The sequence below is a fragment of the Trachypithecus francoisi genome, unplaced genomic scaffold, assembly GCF_009764315.1.
Source record: "Trachypithecus francoisi isolate TF-2019V2 unplaced genomic scaffold, Tfra_2.0 Lachesis_group11, whole genome shotgun sequence".
NCBI lineage: Eukaryota > Metazoa > Chordata > Mammalia > Primates > Cercopithecidae > Trachypithecus > Trachypithecus francoisi.
The window spans coordinates 58,339,669-58,366,854 of NW_022681456.1; the positions used below are offsets into that span (position 1 = coordinate 58,339,669).

Sequence of the window (27,186 nt, forward strand, 5' to 3'; positions counted from 1 at the left end):
GTAAGGCATATGCACTCCAGAGGAATCTGTCACTCCAATAAGAACTTTAGGGATTCAGGGGTCAGGAAGATGCTGATGCAACTCCTCTGAAATAAATGACAAATTGCACATTTGTGTTCTCTATTACAAAGACAGAAGCATAGAAACTGATAGGATACCAAGTGATCATGTGTCCAGAACCATCCATCATGATTTGTGTTTTATCAGATTAAATCATAAAGTTAGGCAGTTCCAGTTACAACATAACTATAAGATGTAAATGGTACATTTAAGATTGTATCTAAGTAGAAACAGAGATCATAAGTAAACAATGTAAGCAGACAACCTAGAGCTCCATATCACCCACCACAGTTGTACCAGTAGTCTTTTCTCAGCTCACACTTAGCACCATATGAGAGAGGGGTTCCTGTCCCACTAGATAAAGGAAATGAAAAAAAGTTCATTCTTGGTTTATCAGTTGGTTGGCTTGACAGGTGGAGGTGGGTACAAGCTGAAAATGGACAATGGCTACATTACAGCCATACTCAGGGGTGGCCTTGAAAGACAGTGGTGAGAGAAAATTTTCTAGGTGGAACTTTGGGTATACCTGGCCATTCACTTTGTATGAACGCAGAAGTGGCCTGAGGTGAAAATAAGTTTGAACTGTGGCAAATGCCTGGCCAGAGGTCAGGGGTTTAGAAATAAAAGAATTGGAAGATCAGAAATAAGAGGGTCTGAGCTAATGGCATATGAGTGGAGATATGGGAGTGGGAATGGTGTGTGAAAAGTTTTTATAGATTAATGCCTACCAGAGCCACTGAATAATCAGTAGACAAAATGACTCAACCAGTTGACATTAGTCAACCTTGGTCCTTTTTCTACCCAGAATAAGTATTACAGGCAAATGGAATGCATGAATGTAACACATTAAGTCTGTTTGTACGAACTCACACTTATTGAGGCTGATCGAAATACCTCTGTATGTATGACCTATCAACATTGTAGATGAGTCCCCACCATGCCACTATTCTTTGAAAAGACCAACTGGCATTTTGTAATAAATTGACTATATTAGTCCCCTTCCATCATGGAAAAGTCAATAGTTCTTTCTTGTTGGAACAGACACCTGTTCTGCACCCATTCTGGATATGAATTTGACTCTCCAGCCCTCAAAGTCTTAGCCAACACCACAATTTGTGGATTTAAGGAGTTCCTGATTCACAGGCATAGAATCCCACAGAAGTGAGCATCCAATCAGAGGTCTCACTTTACAGTAAAGGAGTTTCAGGGGGGATGTCCTCACTATAGAACCCACTAGTTGTATTATACATCACACTATGTAGAAACTGCTGGCCGATAAACCATTAGGGTAGTCTTTTGAAGGTGCAGCTAAAGTTCCAGGATAGAAGCAGTACAGTTGGCCCTCCATATCTGCAGGTGCTGTGTCTGTGGATACAGCCAACTGCAGATCAAAAATTCCACCCTTATCCACACCAAAGGGAGAGAGTGCCAAAGCACCCTTTGGGACAAAGGAAACCAGATCGTGCACGCTCTTCTGACTGAGAGCTCCCTGCTTGTGAGAAGATGATGACTGTGCCCCTCCCAGTAGAGACATGGGTGTGGTGTTGAACTCTGCAGGGCAGGAGGGTGGTTCCACCATAGCAGCCAGGCAGTACCAGTGCCTGGAATGGACGTGAAAATAAGGTATCCTCCCACCCCTCATCTACTGCTGTGGATGTCCCTGCTGGGAATTGGCACAGGAGCAGCTGTCCCTGCTGGGAATTGGCACAATAGCACCCGGGGAGAACATTTCTAGGGCTATTGAGGGTGAATTCACCCCCACAGATGGTGTGCCTACTGGCCTAAGCTTGCACAAAGGGTGGGGCCCATCCCAATGTGGAGCATTCCTATGGTAGAGTGCAAGTGAGTTGCAGAGCTGTCTGTTAAGGTTTGAGGGAAGAGGTTCTGCCCCAAGGCCATTTCAGGAGTAGCCATGGAATGGGAATGTTTCTTGACCTCAGCTGAATTGTGGGCTGAAGATAAGGACAATGTTTATTTGGACCAAAGAACAAAAGCCCTGGGACAGGGGAGTGATAGGGAAGCAGACTGTCTTCTTGTTTAGTGCAGCCTCCTTTATCCCCCTATAGTGGAGACCTCAGCACCCTGAGCTCCTCTCTGCCCCCTGCCCCATCAGGGTAAGTGCTTCCACTAGTTAGTGGGGTATTCAAGGGTAAGTTTGGAAGTCCAGCTCTGCCCAGATTTGTCCCTTGTTCTGGGCAGAGTGAGGAACTCAGAGCATTGAGTAGTCCACAGACCAGCCGACTGCCTGTGACAGCAGAAATCCCCTCTCAGTAAACAAAGAAAAAGAACATAGGCATCAGCTTCTGTGGTAGCCAGCTTTTACCCATAAGCACCACATACTGGACTGGAAATTGAAGTACCCAACCAAATATAAAACCTGCTGACTGAAAAGCACAGTGCTAGGGAATGAGATAAGCTTCCTGAGGCCTCTGCACTCTCAGCCCTGCAGAAGGTAGTGAGCCTGCTTATATACCCAATACATTGCTACTACAATCAGCATTTAAGAAAGCCACCACACAAAAGCTATCTATAACTAAGGAACTCATACAGAATTTAAGCTCACTGAAAGCACCCAGAATCAAAGCCAAATGATTATACACAATACACGTTACAGTCACACCCTCGAGGGGAAAAAAGAGTCTCATTCAAAAGAAAGTAAATTCAAAAATAAAAAATGATAGCTTCCTCAAATGAGAAGGAATCAGCATAAGAATTCCAACAGTATAAAAAACCAGTGTTTCAATACTCCCAAAGGATCACACTAGCTCTCTAGCAATGGATCTTAATCAAAATGAAAATTCTAAAATGACAGATAAAGAATTTAAAATATGTATGGTAAGGAAGCTCAATGAGATCCAAGATAAAGTTGAAAACCAACACAAAGAAATCAGAAAAAAATTCAGAATATGAATAAACAATTACTAAAGAAATACATATTAAAAAGCAAACTGAACTTTGGGAAATAAAAAAAATTATTGAAGTTACAAAATACAGCTGAAAGCTTTAACAATAGACTGAAACAAGCATAAGAAAGACTTTCAGAGCTTGAAGACCAATCCTTTGATTTAACCTAGGCAGACAAAAATTTAAAAAATAAAATAAATCAACAAACTCTTCAAGAAATATGGGATTATGTAAAGTGACCAAACCTCTGAGTTATAGGCATTCTTCAGCAAGAAGAAGAAAAGGTAAAAAGCTTGGAAAACCTATCTGAGGGAACAATTTGGGAAACTGTCCCTAGTCTTGCTAGAGAATTAGGCATTCAGAAACAAGAAGCAAAGAGAACCCCTAGAAGATACTCTACAAGATATACCTCATCAAGGTATATAGGCTTCAGACTATTCAAGTCAATGTGAAGGAAGAAATCCTAAAAGCAGCAAGAGAAAAACATATAATAACTTATAAAGGAAATCCCATCAGAGTAACAGCAGAATTCTCAGCATAAACCTTACAAGTCAGAGGAGATTCGGGTTCCATTTTTAATCTTCTTAAAGAAAGGAACTACTAGCCAAGAATTCTGTATCCTCCTAAGCCAAGTTTCATAAATGAAGGAGAAATGAAGTAGTTATCAGACATGCAAATGCTAAGGGAATTTGTTAACACTAGCCTGGCCATAAAAGAAATTCTCACAGAAATTCTAAACATAGAAACAAAAGGATAATATTTGCCATTATAAAAGAACACAAAAGAAAACTCATGGGTCTTATAAAGCAATTGTAAGACTAAAAAGCAACTAAGTAACAATTAACATTATGGGCCGGGCGCGGTGGCTCAACCCTGTAATCCCAGCACTTTGGGAGGCTGAGACAGGCGGATCTCAAGGTCAGGAGATCGAGACCATCCTGGCTAACATGGTGAAATCCCGTCTCTACTAAAAAAATACAAAAAACTAGCCGGGTGAGGTGGCGGGTGCTTGTAGTCCCAGCTACTCGGGAGGCTGAGGCAGGAGAATGGCGTGAACCCAGGAGGCGGAGCTTGTAGTGAGCTGAGATCTGGCCACTGCACTCCAGCCTGGGCAATAGAGCGAGACTCCACCTCAAAAAAAAAACAAAAAAAAACATTATGACAAGAACAAAACCTCATATACCAATATTAATCTTGAATGTCACTGAACTAAATGCTCCACTTAAAAAATTTAGACTGGTGAATTGAATAAAAAGATAAATTCAACCGTATGCTGCTTACAAGAATGCCACCTAATGGGTAAAGACTCAAAGTACAGGGGTGAGAAAAATATCCCACACAAATGGAAACCAAAAGTGAGCAGGAGTAGCCATACTTATATCAGATAAAACAGACTTTAAATTGACAACAGTTAAAAAAAAAAAAGACAAAGAAGATCATTATATAATGATAAAGGGATCAATTCAACAAGGAGATTTAACAACCTTAAGTATATATGTACCCCAAACTGGAGCACCCAGATTCATAAAACAAATATTCCTATATGTAAGAAAACACATCAACAGCAATACAATAATAGTGGTAGGCTAGGCAGAAAGTCAACAAAGAAAGTCTAGACTGAAACGACTCTAGATCAACTAGACCTAATATACATTTACAGAACAGTTTGCACAATAACTGCATAATATATATTTTTCTCATCAGAACACAGAACATTCTCTAAAATAGACCATATTCTTGGCCATAAAGCAAGTTTTAATACATTTAAAAAATCAAAATCATATCAAATATCTTCTTGGACCAGGGTGGAATAAAATTAGAAATCAATGCCAGAGGAAATTTCAAAACTATACAAATACATGGAAATTAAACAACTTGCTCCTGAATGATCTTTGGGTAAACAATGAAATTAAGGTAGAAATCAATAAAAAATTTTGAAACTAGAGACACAATAAACCAGAACCTCTTGGATACAGCAAAAGCAGTTCTAAGAGGAAAATTTATAGTGTTAAATGCCTACATTAAAGAGACAGGAAGATCTCAAATTAACAACCTAACATTGTACCTAAAAAAAAAAAAAAAAAAAACCTAGAAAAACAAAAACAAACAAAACCTAAAGCTAGCAGAGAAAAGAAATAACAAAGATCAAAGCAGAACTAAATGAGATGGAGACCAAAAGAATGATATAAAGGAGCAAAATGATATAAAGGAGCCAATGAAAAATTGGCTCTTTGAAAAGATAAAAAATATTGATAGACTGCTGGTTAGAATAACCATGAATAAAAGAGACAATTCAAATAAATGCAATCAGAGATAACAAGGACATTACATATCTGCCACTTGGGTTGATTTCATGACTTTGTCTTTGGAATAGTGCTGTGGTAAACATATGAATGCAGGCGTCTTTTCAATATAATGATTTCTTTTCCTTTGGGTGGTGATATGATTTAGTTCTGTATCCCTACCCAAATCTCATCTGTAGCTCCCATAATTCCCATGTGTTGTGGGAGGGACCCAGTAGGAGATGATTGAATCATGGGGGTGGGTCTTTCCCATACCGTTCTTGTGATAGTGAATGGGTCTCATGAGACCCGATGGGTTTTTAAATGGGAGTTTCTCTACACAAGCTCTCCCTCTGCCTGCTGCCATCCATGCAAGATGTGACTTGCTCCTCCTTGCCTTCTGCCATGATTGTGAGGCCCCTCCAGCCAGGTGGAACTGTAAGTCCAATAAATCTCTTTCTTTTGTAAAATGCCCAGTCTTGGGTATGTCTTTATCAGTGGCATGAAAATGGATTAATAAAGTAAATTAGTACCAGTTAGAATGAGTCACTGCTGAAAAGATACCTGAAAACGTGGAAGTGACTTTGGAATTGGGTAACCGGCAGAGGTTGGAACCATTTGGAAGGCTCAGAAGAAGACAGGAAGATGTGGGAAAGTTTGGAACTTCCTAGAGACTTGTTGAATGGTTTTGACTAAAATGCTAATAGTGATATGAACAATAAGGTCCAGGCTGAGGTGGTCTCAGATGGGGATGAAGAACTTTTTGGGAACTGGAGTAAAGGTGACTCTTGCTATGTTTTATCTAAGAGACTGGTGGCATTTTGCCCCTGCCCTAGAGATGTGTGGAACTTTGAACTTGAGAGAGATGATTTAGGACATCTGGATGTTGGAAATGAAGTTTTTGGTGTTGCACAAACAAAACAAAACAAAACAAAAACATGGGAACAAATGATCTCTCAGCCAGGTGAGCTTTACCTTCTGCAGAAAGGGTGCTACCCAATAGCTGTCCAGCCACAAGAGCACACCAAACAAAGGAGACAGAGTAATTTATAACCTGACACGTCTACATTACTGCTGTGTCTAGTTTTCATTGGCTGGAATAGGACCTCACATTTTACACTTTACCTGATTGGTTATTAGTTTAAACTTTCTTAATTAGGTGAGGGGACTAGAACAAAGAAAGAAAAGGAAGTTGCTCAGGGATAGTTAAGGAAGCATCTCCAAATAAGGAGTGGCATGCACCATGGGCTGGGGCTTGTCTACTTCTGTCCAGACATGCCAGAGCAAGCTAGGACAGCTGATTTATATATATCAAGTATATATAGTGGATAGCAATCTTATTGTAAGAAAATGTGACTTTTTATAATCTTTGAAGAAGAACTTTCCCATTTCCCACATGGAGGAAGAAATTTCTAAGCAGTAAAGCACTCAAGAGGTGACGGGTTGTTTTATAAAAGAAGCAGAGCATAAAAGTTTGGAAAATTTGCAGCCTGACAATGTGATAGAAAGAAAAACCTATTTTCTGAGAAGAAATTGAAGCTGGCTGCAGAAACTTGTATAAGTAAGGAGGAGATGAATGTTAATCTCCAAGACAATGGGGAAAATGTCAGAGTTTTTCACCGGAGCCCCTCCCATCACAGGCTTTGAGGTCTAGGAGAAAATGGTTTCCTGGGCCAGGCCCAGGTTCTATTAGGCATACAGATACATAACAAGTTAGTCATGTGTGGGAATTAATAAATGAAGAAATTGTACTTGTAAATGCGTCAAATGTTCACATATCTAAGGGCAGTTTTCTTTCTTTTTTTTTTTTTGAGACGGAGTCTCACTCTGTCGCCCAGGCTGGAGTGCAGTGGCGCGATCTCGGCTCACTGCAAGCTCCGCCTCCCGGGTTTGTGCCATTCTCCTGCCTCAGCCTCCCAAGTAGCCGGGACTACAGGCACCCGCCAACACGCCTGGCGAGTTTTTTTTTGTATTTTTTAGTAGAGACGGAGTTTCACCGTGTTAGCCAGGATGGTCTCGATCTCCTGACCTCGTGATCCGCCCATCTCGGCCTCCCAAAGTGCTGGGATTACAGGCTTGAGCCACCGCGCCTGGCAAGTTTTCTTATTTTAAAAATAGAAGCAATGCCAGTTCCACAAGAATGGTTTTGAATATTAAATACGTGAAAGGACTTTGGAAGCTATGAAGTACAACACAAATGTACAATAATAATAAAAAATAATGTCACTGTAGAGAATTAGCCCTTTTCTCTACCTAAGGCTTTTCTCTCAGGGGACTGGTGGAACAGAGGCTGACTTCATAGATAGAAAAATATCTAATTTCTACAAAGAGGAGCTCTTTGAAAAAAAAAAAAAAAAGCAAAGGAAACAAACCAAACAGAAATACTCAAATCCAAGAGGATAGCTCAGGGCTTTTTAATATAATTCTTATCTTGCCCTACTTAGGAACAGGTTTTTAACAGAATATTGATACAACTAAAGAACAACAGAGTTAATACACATAGCATTTACACCATTTGAGGTATTTGGCTATGCTAGGGTTTTGTTTTGTTTTTTTTTTTTCTTTTCCCTCAGTGGAACCACACACATTGAGAAATACAGCTTTAGAACACAATATTCTATCAAAATTGGACAACAGATTTTTATTTGACATCAGATAGGCAGTGATTCTTTCTTTCAATGTCATTTCTTTCACTTACACCTTCAGTTTATTAAGCGTCTGATTCTCAATTAGAATAAGTTCCCTAAGTCCCTGTCATAAATAGAATTATATCAACCTTTCACATCTCAGCCACATTGAGTTCTAATAAGTGTGCAACAGTAAGACAGCTGAGCATGGAATGGCAATCAGAAAAATATTATACATTGCTTTTTGCCTATTTTAAAATTGAGCAATAAAAGGTATTTATTATTTTGCCATATAAGGTGCTGAGTTCAGGAACATTTTCATGGGAATCAGGTTTTTCCCTCAGGTGTTTGCCTAGTATACTTCACAACTACTATTGATTCCTTTACAAAGTTGATCCATGAATATTTATTGATGGAAGAGGTCTTAGTGGTTATCTTGTACTATCCATTTATTTTATAGCTAAAGAAATCTCCTATGCTAGGTGTTTTTATTTAGTTCATTTATTACTATTACTAGTGGTAAGTAGTTATCTTATTAATTTGTGAACTTTTACTATACATATTGAATAACAAGTTAATAATTTTTTTAAAATTTATTTATTTTATCATATAAATTTGGAAGCACCCAGATTCCTCTACCACAACTAATTAAACTTCTGGCATTTATTAGCCCTCGGTGGCAGAAAATTACAGCAAGTCTTTAATGAGATATTGAACATGAATTATAAATAATAAGTTTGAATTCTAGCAGGATGTACAGGTACCGTTTAAACTATTCCAAAAACCACAAAGACAAATAATAATATCAGATACCTGGAAAATACTACTACCACCAATAACAACTATGATAGTAACAGTAAAAACAAAAAAAATACAAATTTTATTCAATGGTTGTTCTGAACTTGGAATGATATTAAGTACCTTACTATTTAAAGCACAGAGATGGAAACATGTTTAGAAAATGAAAATTCCCTCCTTTATTAGAATAACATGGTGAAATCTTAAGATTAATTAGACTGGTCAAATGTTTTTCAGTGTTTTTCTTGTCACATCTTTATCTGTTCTTAGTGTCAAAGAGCCCACCTTACATGTTTTTTGTTTCTTTGTTTTACAAATTTAAATTTACTGGATAAGTATAGGAGAGAAGGGAATAAAAAACATCCCAATGGTGGTTTGCATATTTTTCTTCCTTGTTAAAACTCAGTGTTTTACTTTTTTTTTTGTCTGTCTTTTTTGTATTACACTTTTGGCTTACATTGGTGATACATCTTTTTCCTCCTCTTTCTACTCTTATTTTTCCTCTTCCTCCATCTTTTCTTTTTGTGTTTTCTCCTCCTCCTCCTTCTCCTCCTCCTCCTCCTCCTCCTCCTCTCTCTCTTCTTTTTCCTCCTCCATTTCCATTATTTCCATTTCTATTTCCTCTTTCTCTTTCTTCTCTTCCCCTTTTTCCTCCTCTTCATTCTCTGCTTCAGATTCCTCAGGGGTAAATATCATTTGTTGTTCCAACAAGATATTTGGAAACTGAGACTGTACTATCAAAACAGTTATGACACACAGCATAAAACATAATATTCTCAATAATAAAATGAATGTGCACAGTGGATCACACAGAATTGGCCGGGGCATTTCCCATTTTGGATACCAAAATCGGTAATCTGTAAACAAAGAAGCAATTGAAAGCTGGATTTCACATAAAGTAGTTAAATTGTTCAAGAAATAAAGGACAACAATACATACATATGGCTTGGTCACGATCTGCATTACCTAGAAAGAAAAAGAAAGTCCATAAAAAATTAGATAAAATTTCTTCTCTAAAAAATAAGAAAATCTCCCAATAATAGTGTCACTTTCTCCTAGCTCTCAGACATTATCTTTGATGTCCTCCCTCCAATCACTAGCCAATTTTAAAGTATAATATATTCTCTTTAATTAAATCAGCTGGTTTGTTACAGAAAGTATGGAAATACATGAGTAAGGAGATATGCATTCTAGTGCTAATTCTGTCTTTACGTCATTGACCTTACATAAGTTTTCCACTTCTGCCCTTAAAATACTGTTCCAGCTCCAACATTCTAGGATTCTATAAAATCTCTTATTTTCATCTGTCTTTCTCCCCACAGATCACTCCTAATTAATCTTAGAAATCTATTCACTTTCCTCATTTAATTCTTATTTTCAGAAGCTTTCAGTTGCTCTTAATTTCCCAGATGGCAAAGTTAGCTCTATAGCCTGGCATTCAATATTTTTAGTTAACTAGTCCAATGAGATAATAATAGTTCTTAGGAAATAAATTCCCTTTCTTCTGCTCATCTGGGTTGAGAGATATATCAGTCCATTTTCACACTGCTATAAAGAACTACCTGAGACTGGGTAATTTACAAAGAAAAGAGGTTTTTCCTGTAGTCCCAGATACTTGGGAGGCTGAGGCGGTATAATCACTTAAACCTGGGAGGTGGAGTTTGCAGTGAACCAAGATTGCGCCACTACACTCCAGCCTGGTGACAGAGCAAGACTCTGTCAAAAAAAAAAAAAGAGAGAGAGAGAGAAAAGGTTTAATTGACTCATAGTTCTGCGTGGATGGGCAGGCTTTGGGAAATTTAAAATCATGGTGGAAGGTGAAGGGGAAACAAGGCACGTCTTACATGGTGGCAGGAGGGAGAGTGAGGGGAGAACTGCCAAACACTTTTAACCACCAGATCTTATGAGAATTCACTCACTATCATGAGAACAGCATGAGGGAAACTGTCCCCATGATCCAATCACCTCCCACCAGGTCCCTCCTTCAGCACTTGGAGATAACCATTTGAGATGATATTTGAGTAGGAACACAGAGCAAAACCATATCATTCTGCCCTAGCCCCTTCCAAATCTCATGTCCTTCTCACATTTCAAAACACAATCATGCCTTCCCAAGGGTCCCCCAAAGTCTAAACTCATTCCAGCATTCACCCAAAAGTCCAAGTTCAAAGTCTCACCTGAGACAAGACAAGTCCCTTCCATCTATAAGCTTGTAAAATCAAAAGCAAGTTGGTTACTTCTAAGATACAATGAAGGTACAGGCATTGGGCAAATGCTCCCATTCCAAGTGGGAGAAATTGGCCAAAACAAAGGGACTACAGGCCCCATACAAGTTCAAAACCCAACAGGACAGTCATTAAATCTTAAAGCTCCAAAATAGTCTCCTTTGGCTCCATGTCTCACATCCAGGGCATGCTGATGCAAGGAGTAGACTCCCAAGGACTTGGGAAGCTCTGACCCTGTGGCTCTGAAGGGTTCAGGCCCTGTGGCTGCTTTCACAGGCTGGCGTGGAGTACCTGTGGCTTTTCCAGGCACATGGTGCAAGTTGTCATTCTGGGATCTGGAGGATGGTGGCCTTCCTCTCACAGCTCTATTATGCAGTGCCCCAGTAGGGACTCTATGTGGGGGCCCCCAACTCCACATTTCCCCCTCTGCATTGCCCTAGTAGAGGTTCTCCACGAGGGCTCCACCCCTGCAGCAGACTTCTGCCTGGACATCCAGGTGTTTCCATACATCCTCTGAAATCTTTGCAAAGGCTCCCAAAGCTCAACTCTTGTCATCTATGCACCTGCAAGCCTAACAACACATGGATGCTACCAAGGTACTACCAAGGCTTGGGGCTTGCATCCTTTAAAGCAATGGCCTGAGCTATACCTTGGTCCCTTTGAGCCATGGCTTAAGCTGGAATGGCTGGGAGGCAGGGCACCATGTCACAAGGCTACACAGAGCAGCAGGGACCCGGGCCTGATCCATGAAACAATTTTTCCCTCCTAGGCCTCTGGGCCTGTGATGGGAGAGGCTGCTATGAAGATCTCTGAAATATCCTGGAGACAGTTTCCCCATTGTCTTGGTGATTAACATTTGGCTCCTCGTTACTTATGCAAATTTTTGCAGCCAGCTTGAATTTCTCCCCAGAGAAAAATATATATATATTTTTTTTCTACCACATGGTCAGGCTGCAAATTTTCCAAACTTTTATGCTCTGCTTCCCTTTTAAAAATAAGTTTTAATTTCAGATCATCTCTTTATCAATGCATAAGACTATATGCTTTTAGAAACAGCCAGGTCACATTTTGAGTGCTTTTCTGCTTAGAAATTTCTCCTGCCAGATACCCTATATCATCTCTCTCAAGTTCAAAGTTCCACAGATTTCTAGGGCATGGGTAAAAATGCCACCAGCCTCTTTGCTAAAGCATAGCAAGAATGACCTTTATTCCAGTTCTCAATAAGTTTCCCATCTCTATCTGAGACCACCTCAGCCTGGACTTCATTGTCCATATCACGATCAGCATTTTGGTCAAAACTATTCAACAAGACTCTAGGAAGTTCCAAACTTTCCCACATCTTCCTGTCTTCTTCTGGGCCCTCCAAATGGTTCCAACCTCTGCCTGTTACCCAGTTCCAAAGTTGCTTCCACATTTTCAGGTACCTTTTCAGCAATGCCTCACTATAACTGGTACCAATTTCATGTATTAGTTGATTTTCACACTGCTAAAAAGAACTACCTGAGACTGGGTAATTTATAAAGAAAGGAGGTTTAATTGACTTACAGTTCTGTATAGCTTGAGAGGCCTCAGGAAACTTACAATCATGACAGAGGGTGAAGGGGAAGCAAGGCACATCTTACATGGTGGCAGGAGAGGCAGGGGGCAACTGCCAAACACTTTAAACCATCAGATCTCATGAGAACTCACTCAATATCATGAGAATATCATTAGAGAAACTGCTCCCCTGATCCAATTACCTCCCAACAGGTCCCTCCCTCAACATGTGGGGATTATAATTCAAGATGATATTTGGGTGGGGACACAGAGCTAAACAGTATCATGATGGTCAGATAACCAATCCTGAATTCCATTAGGAAGCACAGTGGAAGGATAAATGAGTTCTCATACATAGAGAACCCAATAGCAACAAAGAACTTTGTCTTGCAACAGGAAAATGTAGAACTCATTATTCAGGCACCTTGGAGATGAACTGACCTTCCTTTGGATCTCTGCAGTTATTTTAGCCTTTCACGCTTGGTCTTACTTCATATTTTATGTAATGATTTCTATTTAGATTTTCTTTTAAAAAGTCTTCATCATATAGTTTGTATTTTCTCATTTGGTATTTGTGTATCTATTGATGCCTTAGTATGAGCAATTATGTAATAGTATGTTTCTTCTTTGCATCTTTATTCACTTCTCATCAATATTTATTGATTACATGTTTTATTAAATAGTTAGAAACATTTAAATTTACTTGCACCTCTATTGTTCATCAGCTTTAAATAGTCTATTTAGTATCTTTGGCCCTTAGCTATAAATGATGAGGAAATAAGCATATTTTTTCTCTCTCTCTTCTCCTCCCAAGTTTTATTAATTATATCATTTGCATGTTTCCAATATTTCTTGTATTTTTTTTGTAACTATAACTCTCAGATTGTTTTAGTCTTAGTCTATGTATTAAGATTCAGGGCTCACAGAGAGTTCTTTCACTCAAGTTTTTTCATTCCTCTCTTCTTTTTGGTGAATGTCATCCTTTAGTTTACTGAAGAAGTGCTCACGAGAACTATACATCAAATGTAACTGCATGCTCCCAAAACATCTGTCTATTTGATTACACTTGAATAATAGGTTTTGCTGTATATAAATTCTTGGTTGACACTTCTTATATTAAGGGCATATAGGCATCATGCAACCATCTCTTAGCATTTACTGTTATGGTAGAGAAGTTTGAAGCCAGACTGAATTTTCCCCCTTTACGTGGGAATATCAGTTGCCAAAGCGGCATTACTACCACATCAGTGTGAAGTCAATTTTGTATTGTAGAGCTGAAACCAGGAAGTACAGTTCCGTGAATTATTTTCTCTGCATAGCTTCAGGTAAGAGTTTGCCAATGACAGGAATGCAAATGAAATAGGAAAGATATAAGAAAAGCAACCACCGGGGTGATGGTAGACCACGTAAGATGGATCAATGTGAGTTTCAAAGTGGCTTCTTAGTATAATACAATATAGAACTCTCTGCTTTTTTGCCACTTCTCTGCCTTACTATGGCCACTTCCCTGACCTTCACTTCCTTAGTGTTTACAGTATTCAGGTAAACTGAATTTCCTATGTTAAACACTTTATTGCTAAAATACTTAGAGTGACTATTTTTCTGATTCAATCCAGACCATTAAATTTCTTAATAACTGATCTTACATTTTTGCTTGGATACTTTAAGATTCTGTTTACTGTGTTGACTATTTTGTGTCACTTTTTCCCGGTACATAGTGTGCACTTTCAATGTTTAGATTCAGGTATTTTTATTTCTGTGAAATTTGTTTTATTACTTAAGTATCTATATATCTCTCTCTAGTTGTATTTTCTGTTCTATTGTTTTGGTTCTGTTCTTGAGGCCCCACAATTATTCACATGTTGAAACTGAGTCCATAGTTATAGTTTAATCTGTATATATATACACATTTATATATGTTTATTAAAATTCTTAACTTCCAACACTTATAATTCCAATTCACCACCATAAGATTCATGCTTGCTTTTTTCCTTTATATATTTGTATTCCATTTCTGACAGCAAGAAACTAGCCCCCATTATACTTAATTTTTTTTATCAATCCCCCACTATGCTTCCAATCTCTCATCATTGTTTCTAGCTCCTAGCACACATATGTGCCCCCCTCACTCTGTTTAGACTTAGACACTCAGATTTAGCAAATAAAAACAAATGATGTCAGGTTACATTTGAATCTCAGAAAGCAATAAATATTGTTTTATTATAAGTCTGTCCAATGTAATATTTGGAGTATGTTTATGCTGAGAAATTGTCTTGTATTAATCGGCCAACTTAGGGGCTGGCCCTACACTGGGACACCCTCCCACCCTGCTCAGACTTTGAAACCCAGCTCTGGGCTTCTGTGTGTGGATTCCTTCCTTACCCGACTTGGGCCCTGACTTCACCCATGTCAAGTTATCTTCTCCACATTAAAACTTACCTCACCTAATTTGCACTCAGACACCTCATGTGTGATTGCCCCTAAGTATGGATGCCCCCTTTACTGGCTTAGGTTCGAAATCTCTTCTCAGCCCACTCCAATATGGACTCTTCTTATTCTTCTTGGCCTCCAACAACCACTGCCAGACCATCCCTCTAGGGATGCCTTCCTCACTGGCTCAGACTCTCCCTTCCATCCCATGTTGATGCTCTCCTCACCTTGCCTGGGCACAGATGCCACATACTGAGTCATCCCTGCATGGACATCTTTTTATTCTGCTCTGGCTCTGATACCCCAAACCAGACCTCATATATGGACAGTTACTTCATTCCATGAGGGATCTGACTTCCCACACGTGTCCACATGTCTATGTGGACAGCATCCTCACCTTGCTTAGGTTTCCTTTCCATGCCCACTGCATCTCATGTGGCTCCTTTGTTATGCTGTTTAGGTTCTAACGCATCACCTCTGGATGCCCCTCTGTGTAGATGACTACATTCCGCTGACCTGCCTAGTGACTTTAGGATTAAATTTTTCAGAAAAAGGAAGACAACGAAAAGAGGAAGAACAAGAGTTTGCATCTTGATTCAAGTGAAGCAACAGCAGAGATGTTAGGGGGAATCATCCCTGAAATGGTGTTATAGTAAAACTGTCCACTAGTTTTTGTTTCTGTTTTTTCTTCAGCACAAAAACATCATATATTTGGTAGGGTGAGGTAGGAGGACCACTTGAGGCCAGGAGTTTGAGACCAGCCTGGGCAACACAACAAGATCCTGTCTCTGCAAAAAATAAAAAAAAATTAGCTGGGCATGGTGGCACATGCCTGCAGTCTTAGCTACTTGGGAGGCTGAGGCAGGAGGATTACCTGAGCCCAGGAATTCGACGTTACAGTGAGCTATGATCATGCCACTGCATTCCAGCCTGTGTGACAGAAGGAAAGACCCTGTCTTTTCCAGAATCTACAAAGAACTTAAACAAATTTATAAGAAAAAAGCTAACAACCCCATTAAAAAGTGAGAGAAGGATATGAACAGACACTTCTCAAAAGAAGACATTTATGCATCCAACAAACATATGAAAAAAAGCTCATCATCACTGGTCATTAGAGAAATGCAAATCAAAACCACAATGAGATACCATGTCACGCCAGTTAGAACGGCAGTCATTAAAAAGTCAGGAAACCACAGATGCTGGAGAGGATGTGGAGAAATAGGAACACTTTTACACTGTTGGTGGGAGTGTAAACTAGTTCAACCACTGTGGAAGACAGTGTGGCGATTCCTCAAGGATCTTGAACCAAAAATACCATTTGACCCAGTAATCCCATTACTGGGTACATACCCAAAGAATTATAAATCATTCTACTATAAAGACACCTGCACACGTATGTTTTTTGCAGCACTACTCACAATAGCAAAGACTTGGAACCAACCCAAATGCCTGTCAATGATAGACTGGATAAAGAAAATGTGGCATATATACACCGTGGAATACTATGCAGTCATAAAAAAGGATGAATTCATTTCCTTTTCAGGGACATGGATGAAGCTGGAAACCATCATTCTCAGCAAACTATCACAAGAACATAAAACCAAACACCACATGTTCTCACTCATAAGTGGGAGTTGAACAATGAGAACACATGGACACGGGGAGAAGAACATCACACACAGGGTCTGTTGGGGGGTCGGGGGCTAGGGGAAGGATAGCATTAGGAGAAATACCTAATGTAGATGATGGGTTGATGGGTGCAGCAAACCACCATGGCACATATATACCTATGTAACAAACTTGCACGTTCTGCACATGTACCCCGGAACTTAAAGTATAATAATTATAAAATAACATAATATGCTATTTACTTATCATCCTAATTTATCTCCTCCCATATTCCTAAGCATTGTATATTTTAGCTATAGTTATACTTTTGGAGTATATTCTCTCATGTGGAAAAACTAAAAGAAAAATGTAATCAAACATATTTTCCACTTTTTACTTTCTAAATATTTGGACATTTCAGCTTTTTGGAGGAAAAACTAAAAGAAAAGGGTATTAAATATATGCTACTTCATAAATATTTTGGAATATATTATCCTTTAGAGCAGTTATTATCAAACAGTCTGCTGTTTGGGAATAAACTGTGAAGCTTTTTCAGGGTAAAACTTTTAGTTATTCCCTCTTCCGGGCACTCTGGTATGTCCTCAGGGGAAGGAATAGGGTTAAGATAGAACAGAAAAGGCTCTATAGTTTAGAAAAATCTAAAGATGATACTGTGTCAACCATCCTTTGATAATATAATAGTAGCATTCTGATCAAAGGAATAATGTTAACATGACAATAAAAAACTAGTGTTCAATCACTTATTTTTCTTGTTGTCCAATCCATTATGCATTTTTTTCATGTTTACGTTATTTTCTTTATCTTACTGCATAGAAAATCTGTGCATTTGTCATGTCTGCCACATCGAGTACAAAATATTCCTGGTTCATAAGGTCTTCTTGTCAGCGTTCCTCTACAAACAAAAAAGCAGAAAACATTTAGTTAGAATAAGCTTCAATTTTTACATGTAATTTAAATAATATAGTTACTAATATTTAATCAGGTTAAAAATGTGAGTTAAGAAACTAGATTTAAGGAAATACTTTAATTAGAGATTCAATGTTTCCCCTTTGTCCTCCCCCAGGAAACAGTCTTTTCTGAAACGAATTCCCATGCCCTAGAAACAAAGTATTATAATTAAATATAAGAATGGGGTTTAAAGCTTCTTTCATTTTAGTTTATAGCAAAATGTATCCTTTAAAAATGAATGATGTAGGCTGGGTGGGGTAGCACCTGTAATACTGGTGCTTTGGGAGGCCAATGTAGGATAATCTCTTGAGACCAGGAGTTCGAGACCAGCCTGGGTAACAGAGCAAGACCTCGTTTCTTCAAAAATATTTTTTTTTAAATTAGCCAGGCATGGTGCGTGCCTGTAGTCCCAGCTACTCGGGGTACTGAGGAAGGAAGATAAGTTGAGTCCAGGAGTTTGCAGTTGCAGTGAGCTATGATTGTGCCACTGCACTCTAGCCTGGGCAACAGAGCAAGGCTTTGTCTCTAAAATAAATAAATAAATAAATGTCTATAGAATGTTTTATAATTAATTGCTTCCTGGTTGGCCCAAATACATAAAAAGTTTTATAAAAATGATATATTAAGTATCTATAGAGTTTACAAAATTCTGAAATGCTTATGTCCCAAAGACTCATCTGCATGAATTATTTTCGGGGTATATATAAAAACACATAAATTTATAAAGAAGCAAATAAATATAAATGGGAGTTTACAAAGTTGATTTAACCCATTGTACAGAGCTAAAGAGAGAAGTAAGAAATAATTACATCAATTGCCTAGAGCTAAATGAGAAAAAGGCCCTAAAGTACTTTTAAATTGGGAAATTTAAATAAATGATCTAGGATAAGAAAGGTAGAGAAAACAAGTAGGGAAAAGATACTTTTGAGTGGGGGCAGTGTCATTAATCCTGGTAATTTCATCAGGATTGCCTATTTACCTGGTACATTGGTAGCTATAAAAACAAACATTCGTTATTTAAGTCCTTGGTCAGGCCTTATTAGGCCTTCAGGAAGAATGGCCAAGCATAAGAAATATATGTTCAAAAAACCTGAGTATCACATTTCTCAGATATATCTTATTTAATCAGAGCGTTTGAGTGATATCCAATAAGACATCTGATACCCTTGAATTGTAAGCATTCAAGTCCATCAGGAACATCCAAAGGTTTGTGATTATTTGTAGATCATGTATCACTTCTTCAGTTTCCCTGTTCTATTATCCAACTATTTCAAGAAAGAAAGGCATTTTGTTTAGAACCCAGGCACAGCAGAAACTCAGGAGTTGCTCTAGTCACCTTTAGCTACACCCTGGTCTATTTTTCCTGTCCTAACACTTGTTCACCAAAACAGATGCCTCCAACACAAAAGCAGATGTATTGTCTCCTAAGGTCCCAAGGACAGGAGACCTCTGTCCTTATGCCTAAGTAAAAAGCTACTCACTATAAAAACTGCCTTTGAGAACTAGAGCATAAGCCAATCACCCCAAGATCATAATGTCTGATATCTGTAGCCTGGAAAAACTTTGGAAAGGCAAATAAACACATGTAATAATGCATACATACATACGTAAAACTGAAAATAAATAAATCCACACTGTGGTAGACTACAATGAGTCCCCTCTTTCAAAGATTTGAGTTTTATAATCATTATTTCTATTAGATAGCCAGAAATGTCAGGCTAATACTCTCCCCTATGTTAATCTTCCTCTAGTTCTGAGTTTCTAAGAAAGTGAACCTAAATCAACTTAAGTCTGAATCCACGGCACACCTCCCAACTTCAATTGGAATTATTGGGCCAGATTAGGAGGAAATAATAGGTAAGTATCTATAAGCAGCAAAGTCCACTGATATTTCACAGCTGCCCTGGCAGTGCCTTAGAAAATTTACATTTTCTAAGAAGCATACCAGTGGTTCACCAAGACCAAGTCAAGACTCTTGAACATAGTCTTCTAGAACTTTTCTTAGCCTCTATCTGGCCATAGCCTCAGTACAATGCTACCTATAGAGCATGTGTCCAGATCCTAGATAAGGACATGTTGCCTGGGTGTCTTAACAGACAAGTGTACCCATTTCCAACCCCAAATTCATTAGAAGACAATTATTCAAAAATTGTAATAGATACACAGTCTTTCAAAATGACAGCACAATTCTGGCGGTGGTAGAAACTTTCTTTGCCTACACTAGACTCATATCTGCCACCATCTTGTTCATCAAGGGGGTAATACAGCCCACAGCTTGACAGTGCAGCAATTACAATTTGTAGGCAGGTTCTTCAAAGTTCTCCATCCAGACTCACACAGTCTGTACATTGTTCACAGAACAAGAGCCAAAGCACATGAAACAGATGTCGATTTTTCCATCTCATACAGCCAGAACAACTAGACTACTTACAACAAGTTGTTTCATTTTTCACTACTTCTTGTATATCACCACAACACTGGCTTCCATTCTATTGTCTCTTCTTTTTTTTTCATTTAATTTTTAAAATTATACTTTAAATTCTTGGGTATATGTGCAGAATGTGAAGATTTGTTACATAGGTATACATGTGCCATGGTGGTTTGCTGCACCCATCAACTCATCATCTTCATTAGGTATTTCTCCTAATGCTACCCCTCCCCTCGCACCCCACATCCTGACAGGTCCCAGTGTGTGATGTTCCCCTCCCTGTCTCCACGTGTTCTCATTGTTTAACTCCCACTTGAGAACATGTGGTGTTTGGTTTATGTTCTGGTGATAGTTTGCTGAGAATGATGGTTTCCAGCTTCATCCATGTCCCTGCAAAGGACGTGAATAAGAGAGGACACGAACAAATGGAAAAACACTCCATACTCATGGATAGGAAGAATCAATATTGTGAAAATGGTCATACTGCCCAAAGCAATTTATAGATTCAATGCTATCCCCATCAAGCTACTATTGACTTTCTTCACAGAACTGGAAAAAACTACTTCAAATTTCATATGGAACCAAAAAGAGCCCGAATAGCCAAGACAATCCTAAGCAAAAAGAACAAAGCTGGAGGCATCATGCTACCCGACGTCAAACTATACTATAATGGAACAGAACAGAGGCCTCAGAAATAACACCACACATCTACAGCCATCTGATCTTTGAAAAACCTGACCAAAACAAGCAATAGGGAAAGGATTTCCTATTTAATAAATGACTTTTTCTATACTCAGATTCATACATGTTTTCCTTTATAGTTTCTGGACTTTAGTGTTCTGATAGGTCCTTATACCTTCCAAATCATAAGTAAATTCACTAATATAGCCTTCATGACTTCACTTTTTAATGTTTAAATCTTTTATCTATTAGAAATTTATTTCTCTAAGATGAGTGAAAAACTCAGTTTTACTTTTATCCAGCCAGGAGGCTCTTTCCTAATTCCATTACTTAAATACTTTAACCAGTGATTTTAAATGCCACCTTTATCATAATCATTATATATATATTTGGATCTACTTATTGACCCTCACTTACATAACACAGTAACTCTATCTATTCATATGCCCTTATTTTAGCCTTTTAACTATTGCAGCTTCATGGTATATTTTGAAATCTGGTAGCTATAACTTCCCTTATCATTCATTACCTTCTTTACCTAATTATATACCAATGTTTATTTTTTCATATAAACTGTAATGTTATCCAATTATATTAACTTATAAAAATATTGATTAAAAATTTTAATCTGAATTGAATTAAGTGTATGGATGGATAAAGACTGAAGTGACTTTAAAACACTGAATATTTCATCTATAAACATGGTATGTTTTTCCATTTTAAAAATTCTTCTATTAAATATTTTAGTAAACTGTAAACATTTTCTTCATATTGAGTCTAAATTTTTAAGATATATCTTATGTTTTTATACATATTGTCTTATAGTATTTTCTAACTCATAATTTCATAGATAGGAAAGCTCTTAAGCTTTGAATATTAATTTTATAAATTGCTGATTTGCTGAATTATATTATTTTTAGTTTTTAAAATGAGGAATCTTGGGTTTCTTCAGTATTGAATAATAAGGTTTCTGCTTTCATCTTTCATTTAGGCCCTTTATTTCTTTCTTGTGTCTAATTGCATTGATTTGCTTTTCTTCACTAACACTGGTATCTTGATTGATTCTTATGGAATGAATATTCTTATCTTTTTAAAACCTTAATGGCAATTCTTGTAGATATCGCCACTAAATATGATGATACCTTTTAGTTTCCGGGTTGTTTGTTCTTTAAAAACACCATTTTAATGAAAAGAATAATTTTTCTCTAATTTTACTAAGTTTCACTTGTTAGCTTCTTTTTAAATTGGGAAGGGAAGCTGAACTTGGTTGAATTTATGGGAGATATTTGTTGGTTTTTATCATTGTGTATTAGTTTTCTCAGGCTGCTGTAACAAAGTACCACAAACTAGATGGCTTAAAAACAACAGAAATTTATTATCTTACAGTTCTTAAGGCGAAAAGTCCAAAATTATGGTGTCAGCAGAGTTGGTTCCTTCTGAGGGTTCCAACGGAGACTCACTCCATGCCTCTCTCTTAGCATTTGGTGATGGTCAGCAATCTTTGGTTTTCCTTGTCTTGTAGACACATCACTCCTTCTTTGCATGACATTAGTCCCATGTCTCTGTTTCCACATTTCCATCTTCTTATAAAGTCACTAATCATATTGGATTAGGGACCCAACCTGCTCCACTATGACCTCACCTTAACTAATTACACCTCAAATCACCCTATTTCCGGAAGTCTTAGGTGTTAGGACTTGAGTGACTATACCACTGTGATGCTGCTTACCTTGTTACTATATTCCCTGTATTTCTGGTAGTTAGGTCTTAGGGCTTGACAAAATTCAGGTTCAATATCTGACACAAATCCAGGGGTCTTCTACTTCAGTGACGTTTCTAGGGTACAGTGGTATGCTGCATATTGAGATATCCCTTCTAAAGTGAAAGATATGTTGTTGCACTTATCTCCTTCTGTAACCAAATGAGAGGCAAAACAAAAACAAAAACAAAAAAAAACTTAGCAGGTCTTTCTGGATTTGGAGGCAACATATTCCTCATTTGGGTGTGCTGTTGCAGCGCATTTTCTGAGTGACTTGAAAGCTTCTACTTTTGAGTGAGGCCCAGAACAAGAGAAGGCACCAACAGGTGCAGGTGCAGGATGCCACACTAGTTGATCTGCCATTTGGGTCATAGGTTCCAGTAGATCTAATTGAATATGTCCTTGGTGGCCTCAAACCCCACTGCTGGTACCCAAATCTGTATTAAAGTTCTCCAGAGAAATATAACCAATATGATGTATATGCATGTATATAAACATACACACACACACACATCAGAGACAGAGAAAGAGAGAGAGAGAAAGACTCTTATTTTAAGGAATTGGCTCATGGGAGCTGGTAAGTCCAAAATCTGCAGGGCAGGCTGGCAGGCTGGAGATCCAGGGAAATGCTGATGTTATAGTCTTGAGTTTGAAGGAGGGAGTCTAGAAGCAAATTCCTTTCTCTTCTGGAGACCTCAGACTTTTCTCTTCAAAGCTGAAAGGACCTCAGACCTTCAACTGATTGGGTGAAGCTCACTGAAATTATGGAGGATAATCTGCTTTATTCAAAGCCTACTGGTTTAAACGCTAATCACATCTAAAATGAACCTTCACAGCAACATCTAGGCTGGTTTGACCAAACAACTGGGCACTACAGCCTAGCCAAGCTGACACATAAAATTAACCATCACATCAGCTTCCTTTTAAAAAAATGGTGAGTTTTGTTTTGTCTGGCAGTGAAATTACTGGCAGATAACCGCCATCCTGTTGAGGGCTGATTTTAGGATTAGATGGGTCTACATTACTGTTTCCCTTATTCCTATGGTGGGCTTACTCTTCGGGTATGGTTCTTACTCTTAGGGCAAGGCCGTTCTGAATCCACAAGCGAGTGCCCAGGGTGTTAACCAACAACTCACCGTTTTGGCTGGGCCTAAATTGCAACTCTGTCTTTTCAGCACTGTGCAGCTTCTGAAATATCTGTGCGGATCTTCAGCTTCCGAATAGCTGGTCCCCACTAATCCATTGAGGATCTTGCACTGTGAAGTGTAGCTGAAGAGTTGGCCAAGGACCCACAGAAAGTTTTTACATAGACTTGTGGGACTTCTTCTTTGTAGCCTCCTCCTCTTTGAGATCCTGGTCCCAAATACCAGACACCTTAGCATTGACAGACACTGATATCTCCTTTACCCCCACAAAAAAACACATTCTTTGCTTGGATTCTGTTTCTCTGGCTACAGTTTGGGAAACACTTTCAGGGAGAAAACTGGAACACATACATGACTCCGTTGAGTTCTTTCTTATTTGCAGAGATCAAAGACCCACACTGGTTGTTTTCTAATGCCTAAAAACAGTTGTTGTATATGTTTTGTCCAGTCTTTATAGTTATTTTAAGCAAGATATTATTATACCAACTTACAGAATGTACAGAAGCAAAATGGGTAACATAAGAATTGCTAGAAGAAAATATGAGATAATTAAAAAGAGCAGTAATATTTTGAGAAAGTTTATCTATGTATGACACAAACCTCAAAACCCATGAAAAAAAATTGATACTTTTGTTTCTACAGTAAAACAAAACAATACGATTTGACAAAAATGAATTGCATCTTAAGTCAACAGTTAAACATTAATATTTGGGGAAATATTTGTAAATTACATTACATAAAATGTAATGTGCAATGTCTTTGACACACTTACAACAAAATTATATTTAACTAAATGAAAGGTCCTGTAGTCAACTGCAGATCCAACATGCCTAAAAATAAAAACAGTTCTTTTCCCTCCACTCTGTATCTTTTCCTAGCTCAGTTAATAACATTACCTATCAATAGCATAAATTCTTATGGTCATCTTTGTGTCTTTTCCAATATTTAAGTTTTAGAGTAATCGAATTAATATTGTTTTATTTTATTTTTTAAAATTGTACTTAAAATGTGTGTTTCTATCTTTGAAAATGAAAAATAAGGACTAGTAAATAATTGTATGTAAATACTGTTTCTGTTTTTTTCTGATACATTATAAACTATTCTAATCTTTATACAGATATCTTCATAGATTGGGAACATTTTCTTTTCTTTCTCATTTCTCTTTTCTTTGCTCTTCTCTTTTGTTTAGAAACATCAATTTGTAGATTTATATGCCATACATATTTCATTTTTTCATAATTTTTGACCTCTATTCTTCACCTTTGTGTTTCTGAGAAAAATTTTCAGGGTTGCTTTGACTTGTTTTCTGTATGCATGGCCAGCCAGGTCTGTTTTATTCTTCTATTCTGCATTAATTTTCTGTAACTATAATAACAAATTACCACAAATTGGGTGGCTAAAACAACATTAACTTATTCTCTCACTGTTCTGGAGGCCCAAAGTCCAAAATCAAGGTGTTGGCAGGACTGTGCTCTCTCCAAAGGCTCTGAGAATCTGTTTCTTGATTTTTCCAGCTTCTGGTGGCCTTAGCTCCTTGGCTTCCGGATGCATCACTTTAGCCACTTCCGCTGTGGTCATACTGTCTCCTCCTCTTCTGTGTGTTAATGCTGAATCCTCCTCTCCTTCTCTTTAGCCCTCACCCAAATAATCCAGAATAAATTCCTTCTCTCAAGATCCTTATCTTAACCACATCTTTGCCATATTAGGTAATATTCACACTTTTGCCATTTAAGTAATAATGACAGGTTCTGCAAATTAGGGCCTAAACATATTCAACGTTGGTTGGGGGGCACCGTTCATCCCACTATACCTTCTAATTTTCTTTTTCTTTTTTTTTTTTTGAGACCGAGTCTCGCTCTGTCGCCCAGGCTGGAGTGCAGTGGCCGGATCTCAGCTCACCGCAAGCTCCGCCTCCCGGGTTTACGCCCTTCTCCTGCCTCAGCCTCCCCAGTAGCTGGGACTACAGGCGCCCGCCACCTCGCCCGGCTAGTTTTTTATATTTTTTGGTAGAGATGGGGTTTCACCGTGTTAGCCAGGATGGTCTCGATCTCCTGACCTCGTGATCCGCCCGTCTCGGCCTCCCAAAGTGCTGGGATTACAGGCTTGAGCCACCGCGCCCGGCCTAATTTTCAATTTGGTTATTTTACATTCATTTCTACCCAATATTTTATAATATTGTAATGGATTGATTTTTCTACCAACTATCTTTAAGAGAGATAATGTGATTGCCTATTTTAGGTACATAATCAAATAAGAATTGGACTGAGTTGACTGATATATGTTCCAATCTAGATCCTTCAAGGTAGACTTGCCAATATTTGTATCAAAGGAAAAATGGTTAACAGAAATTTCAAGACAAAGAAGCCTATGCCATAGGAGAGTAGCAAGAAAAAAAGGGTAATTTTAACAACTAGTAGCTTCATCTTATCACTGTAGTCATCTGAGACCCCTGAATCACTATTCTTATTAAGGTCACCAAATACCTTCATCTCATCTAATGGAACTGTCAGTTCTCCTTCCTCAATTTCTCATTCTCTCAGCAGCATCTCATAGAGTTAACCAGTTTGGGCTTCTTAGCTCATGTTCTTCACTTGACTTCCAAGTACCTTACCAGCAGGTTTTTGGTTTCCCTCCTACCTCATTAGCCTCTCTTCATCCTCCTTTACTAGCTCTTTTGCCTTAGTTTGAAATAGCATAGTGCCCCAGGACTCAGTTCTTAAATTGTCTTCATATTCACTCTCCCACATGCTGATCTCATTCACTGTGACTTTCACTCCAGAGCCTTTTTACCAGAAGTTTCCTCTACTTAGAAAACAATCACATACTTTCTTTTTTTTTTTTTTTTGAGACGGAGTCTCGCTCTGTCGCCCAGGCTGGAGTGCAGTGGCCAGATCTCAGCTCACTGCAAGCTCCGCCTCCCGGGTTCACGCCATTCTCCCGCCTCAGCCTCCGAGTAGCTGGGACTACAGGCGCCTGCCACCACGCCCGGCTAGTTTTTTGTGTTTTTAGTAGAGACGGGGTTTCACCATGTTAGCCAGGATGGTCTGGATCTCCTGACCTCGTGATCCGCCCGCCTCGGCCTCCCAAAGTGCTGGGATTACAGGCTTGAGCCACCGCGCCCGGCAACAACCACATACTTTCATATGGCTATCTGTTTCTCATGATTCAATCACATTTCCTGCATTTATTTTTCTATCTAATATACCGAAATAGAAAACATACCCTTTGATCTTCTCTAAGTTAATGAAATCACCACCTACCCAGTTTTTTTAGACTAAAGACAAAGGCACAATGTTGCTTGATTATTTTATTCAATCTATCCCTAAAGTCAAGCCAATTGGCTTGTATTATTAGCTCCACCTTCATAATATACCCAGAAACTGACCTTTCCTCACTATTTCCATTCTATAGTAGGCAGAATTCTAAGATAAATCACAAGATCCTTCATTCCTCATGTACATGCAATGCATAATTCTCAGGAGAGTGAGTATGATTAATTTTACTTCCATAATTATATTATAAGGCACTATTGACCTTAAAATATTGACATTATCTAGGCTGGCCTTGACTCATCCTATGGGTGTTTTAAAAGCAGAGAGTTTTCTTTAGCTGGTCACAGAAGAGGAGTCAGAGATTTGAAACATGAGAAGGCTCTGACATACCTTTGCTGACCGGAAGATGGTGAGGCCACGTGTCAAAGAAACATGGGCAGCTCCAGAAGATGAGACAACACA

At 38.4% G+C, this 27,186-nt stretch overlaps 1 protein-coding gene across 1 annotated transcript in view; it reads right to left on the bottom strand.

Moving 5' to 3' along the window:
• Nucleotides 1–9,085: 9,085 nt before the first annotated feature.
• The window catches only part of GLIPR1L2 (GLIPR1 like 2), a 40,340-nt gene continuing 22,239 nt past the window's right edge, over nt 9,086–27,186 (bottom strand). The window contains exons 4-6 of the mRNA XM_033221235.1: nt 17,298–17,383; nt 9,611–9,637; nt 9,086–9,528 (exon numbers count right to left, since the gene is read on the bottom strand). Coding sequence (XP_033077126.1) covers nt 9,164–9,528; nt 9,611–9,637; nt 17,298–17,383 — 478 coding nt within the window. The 3' untranslated portion in view covers nt 9,086–9,163. The remainder of the gene's footprint in view (nt 9,529–9,610; nt 9,638–17,297; nt 17,384–27,186) is intronic.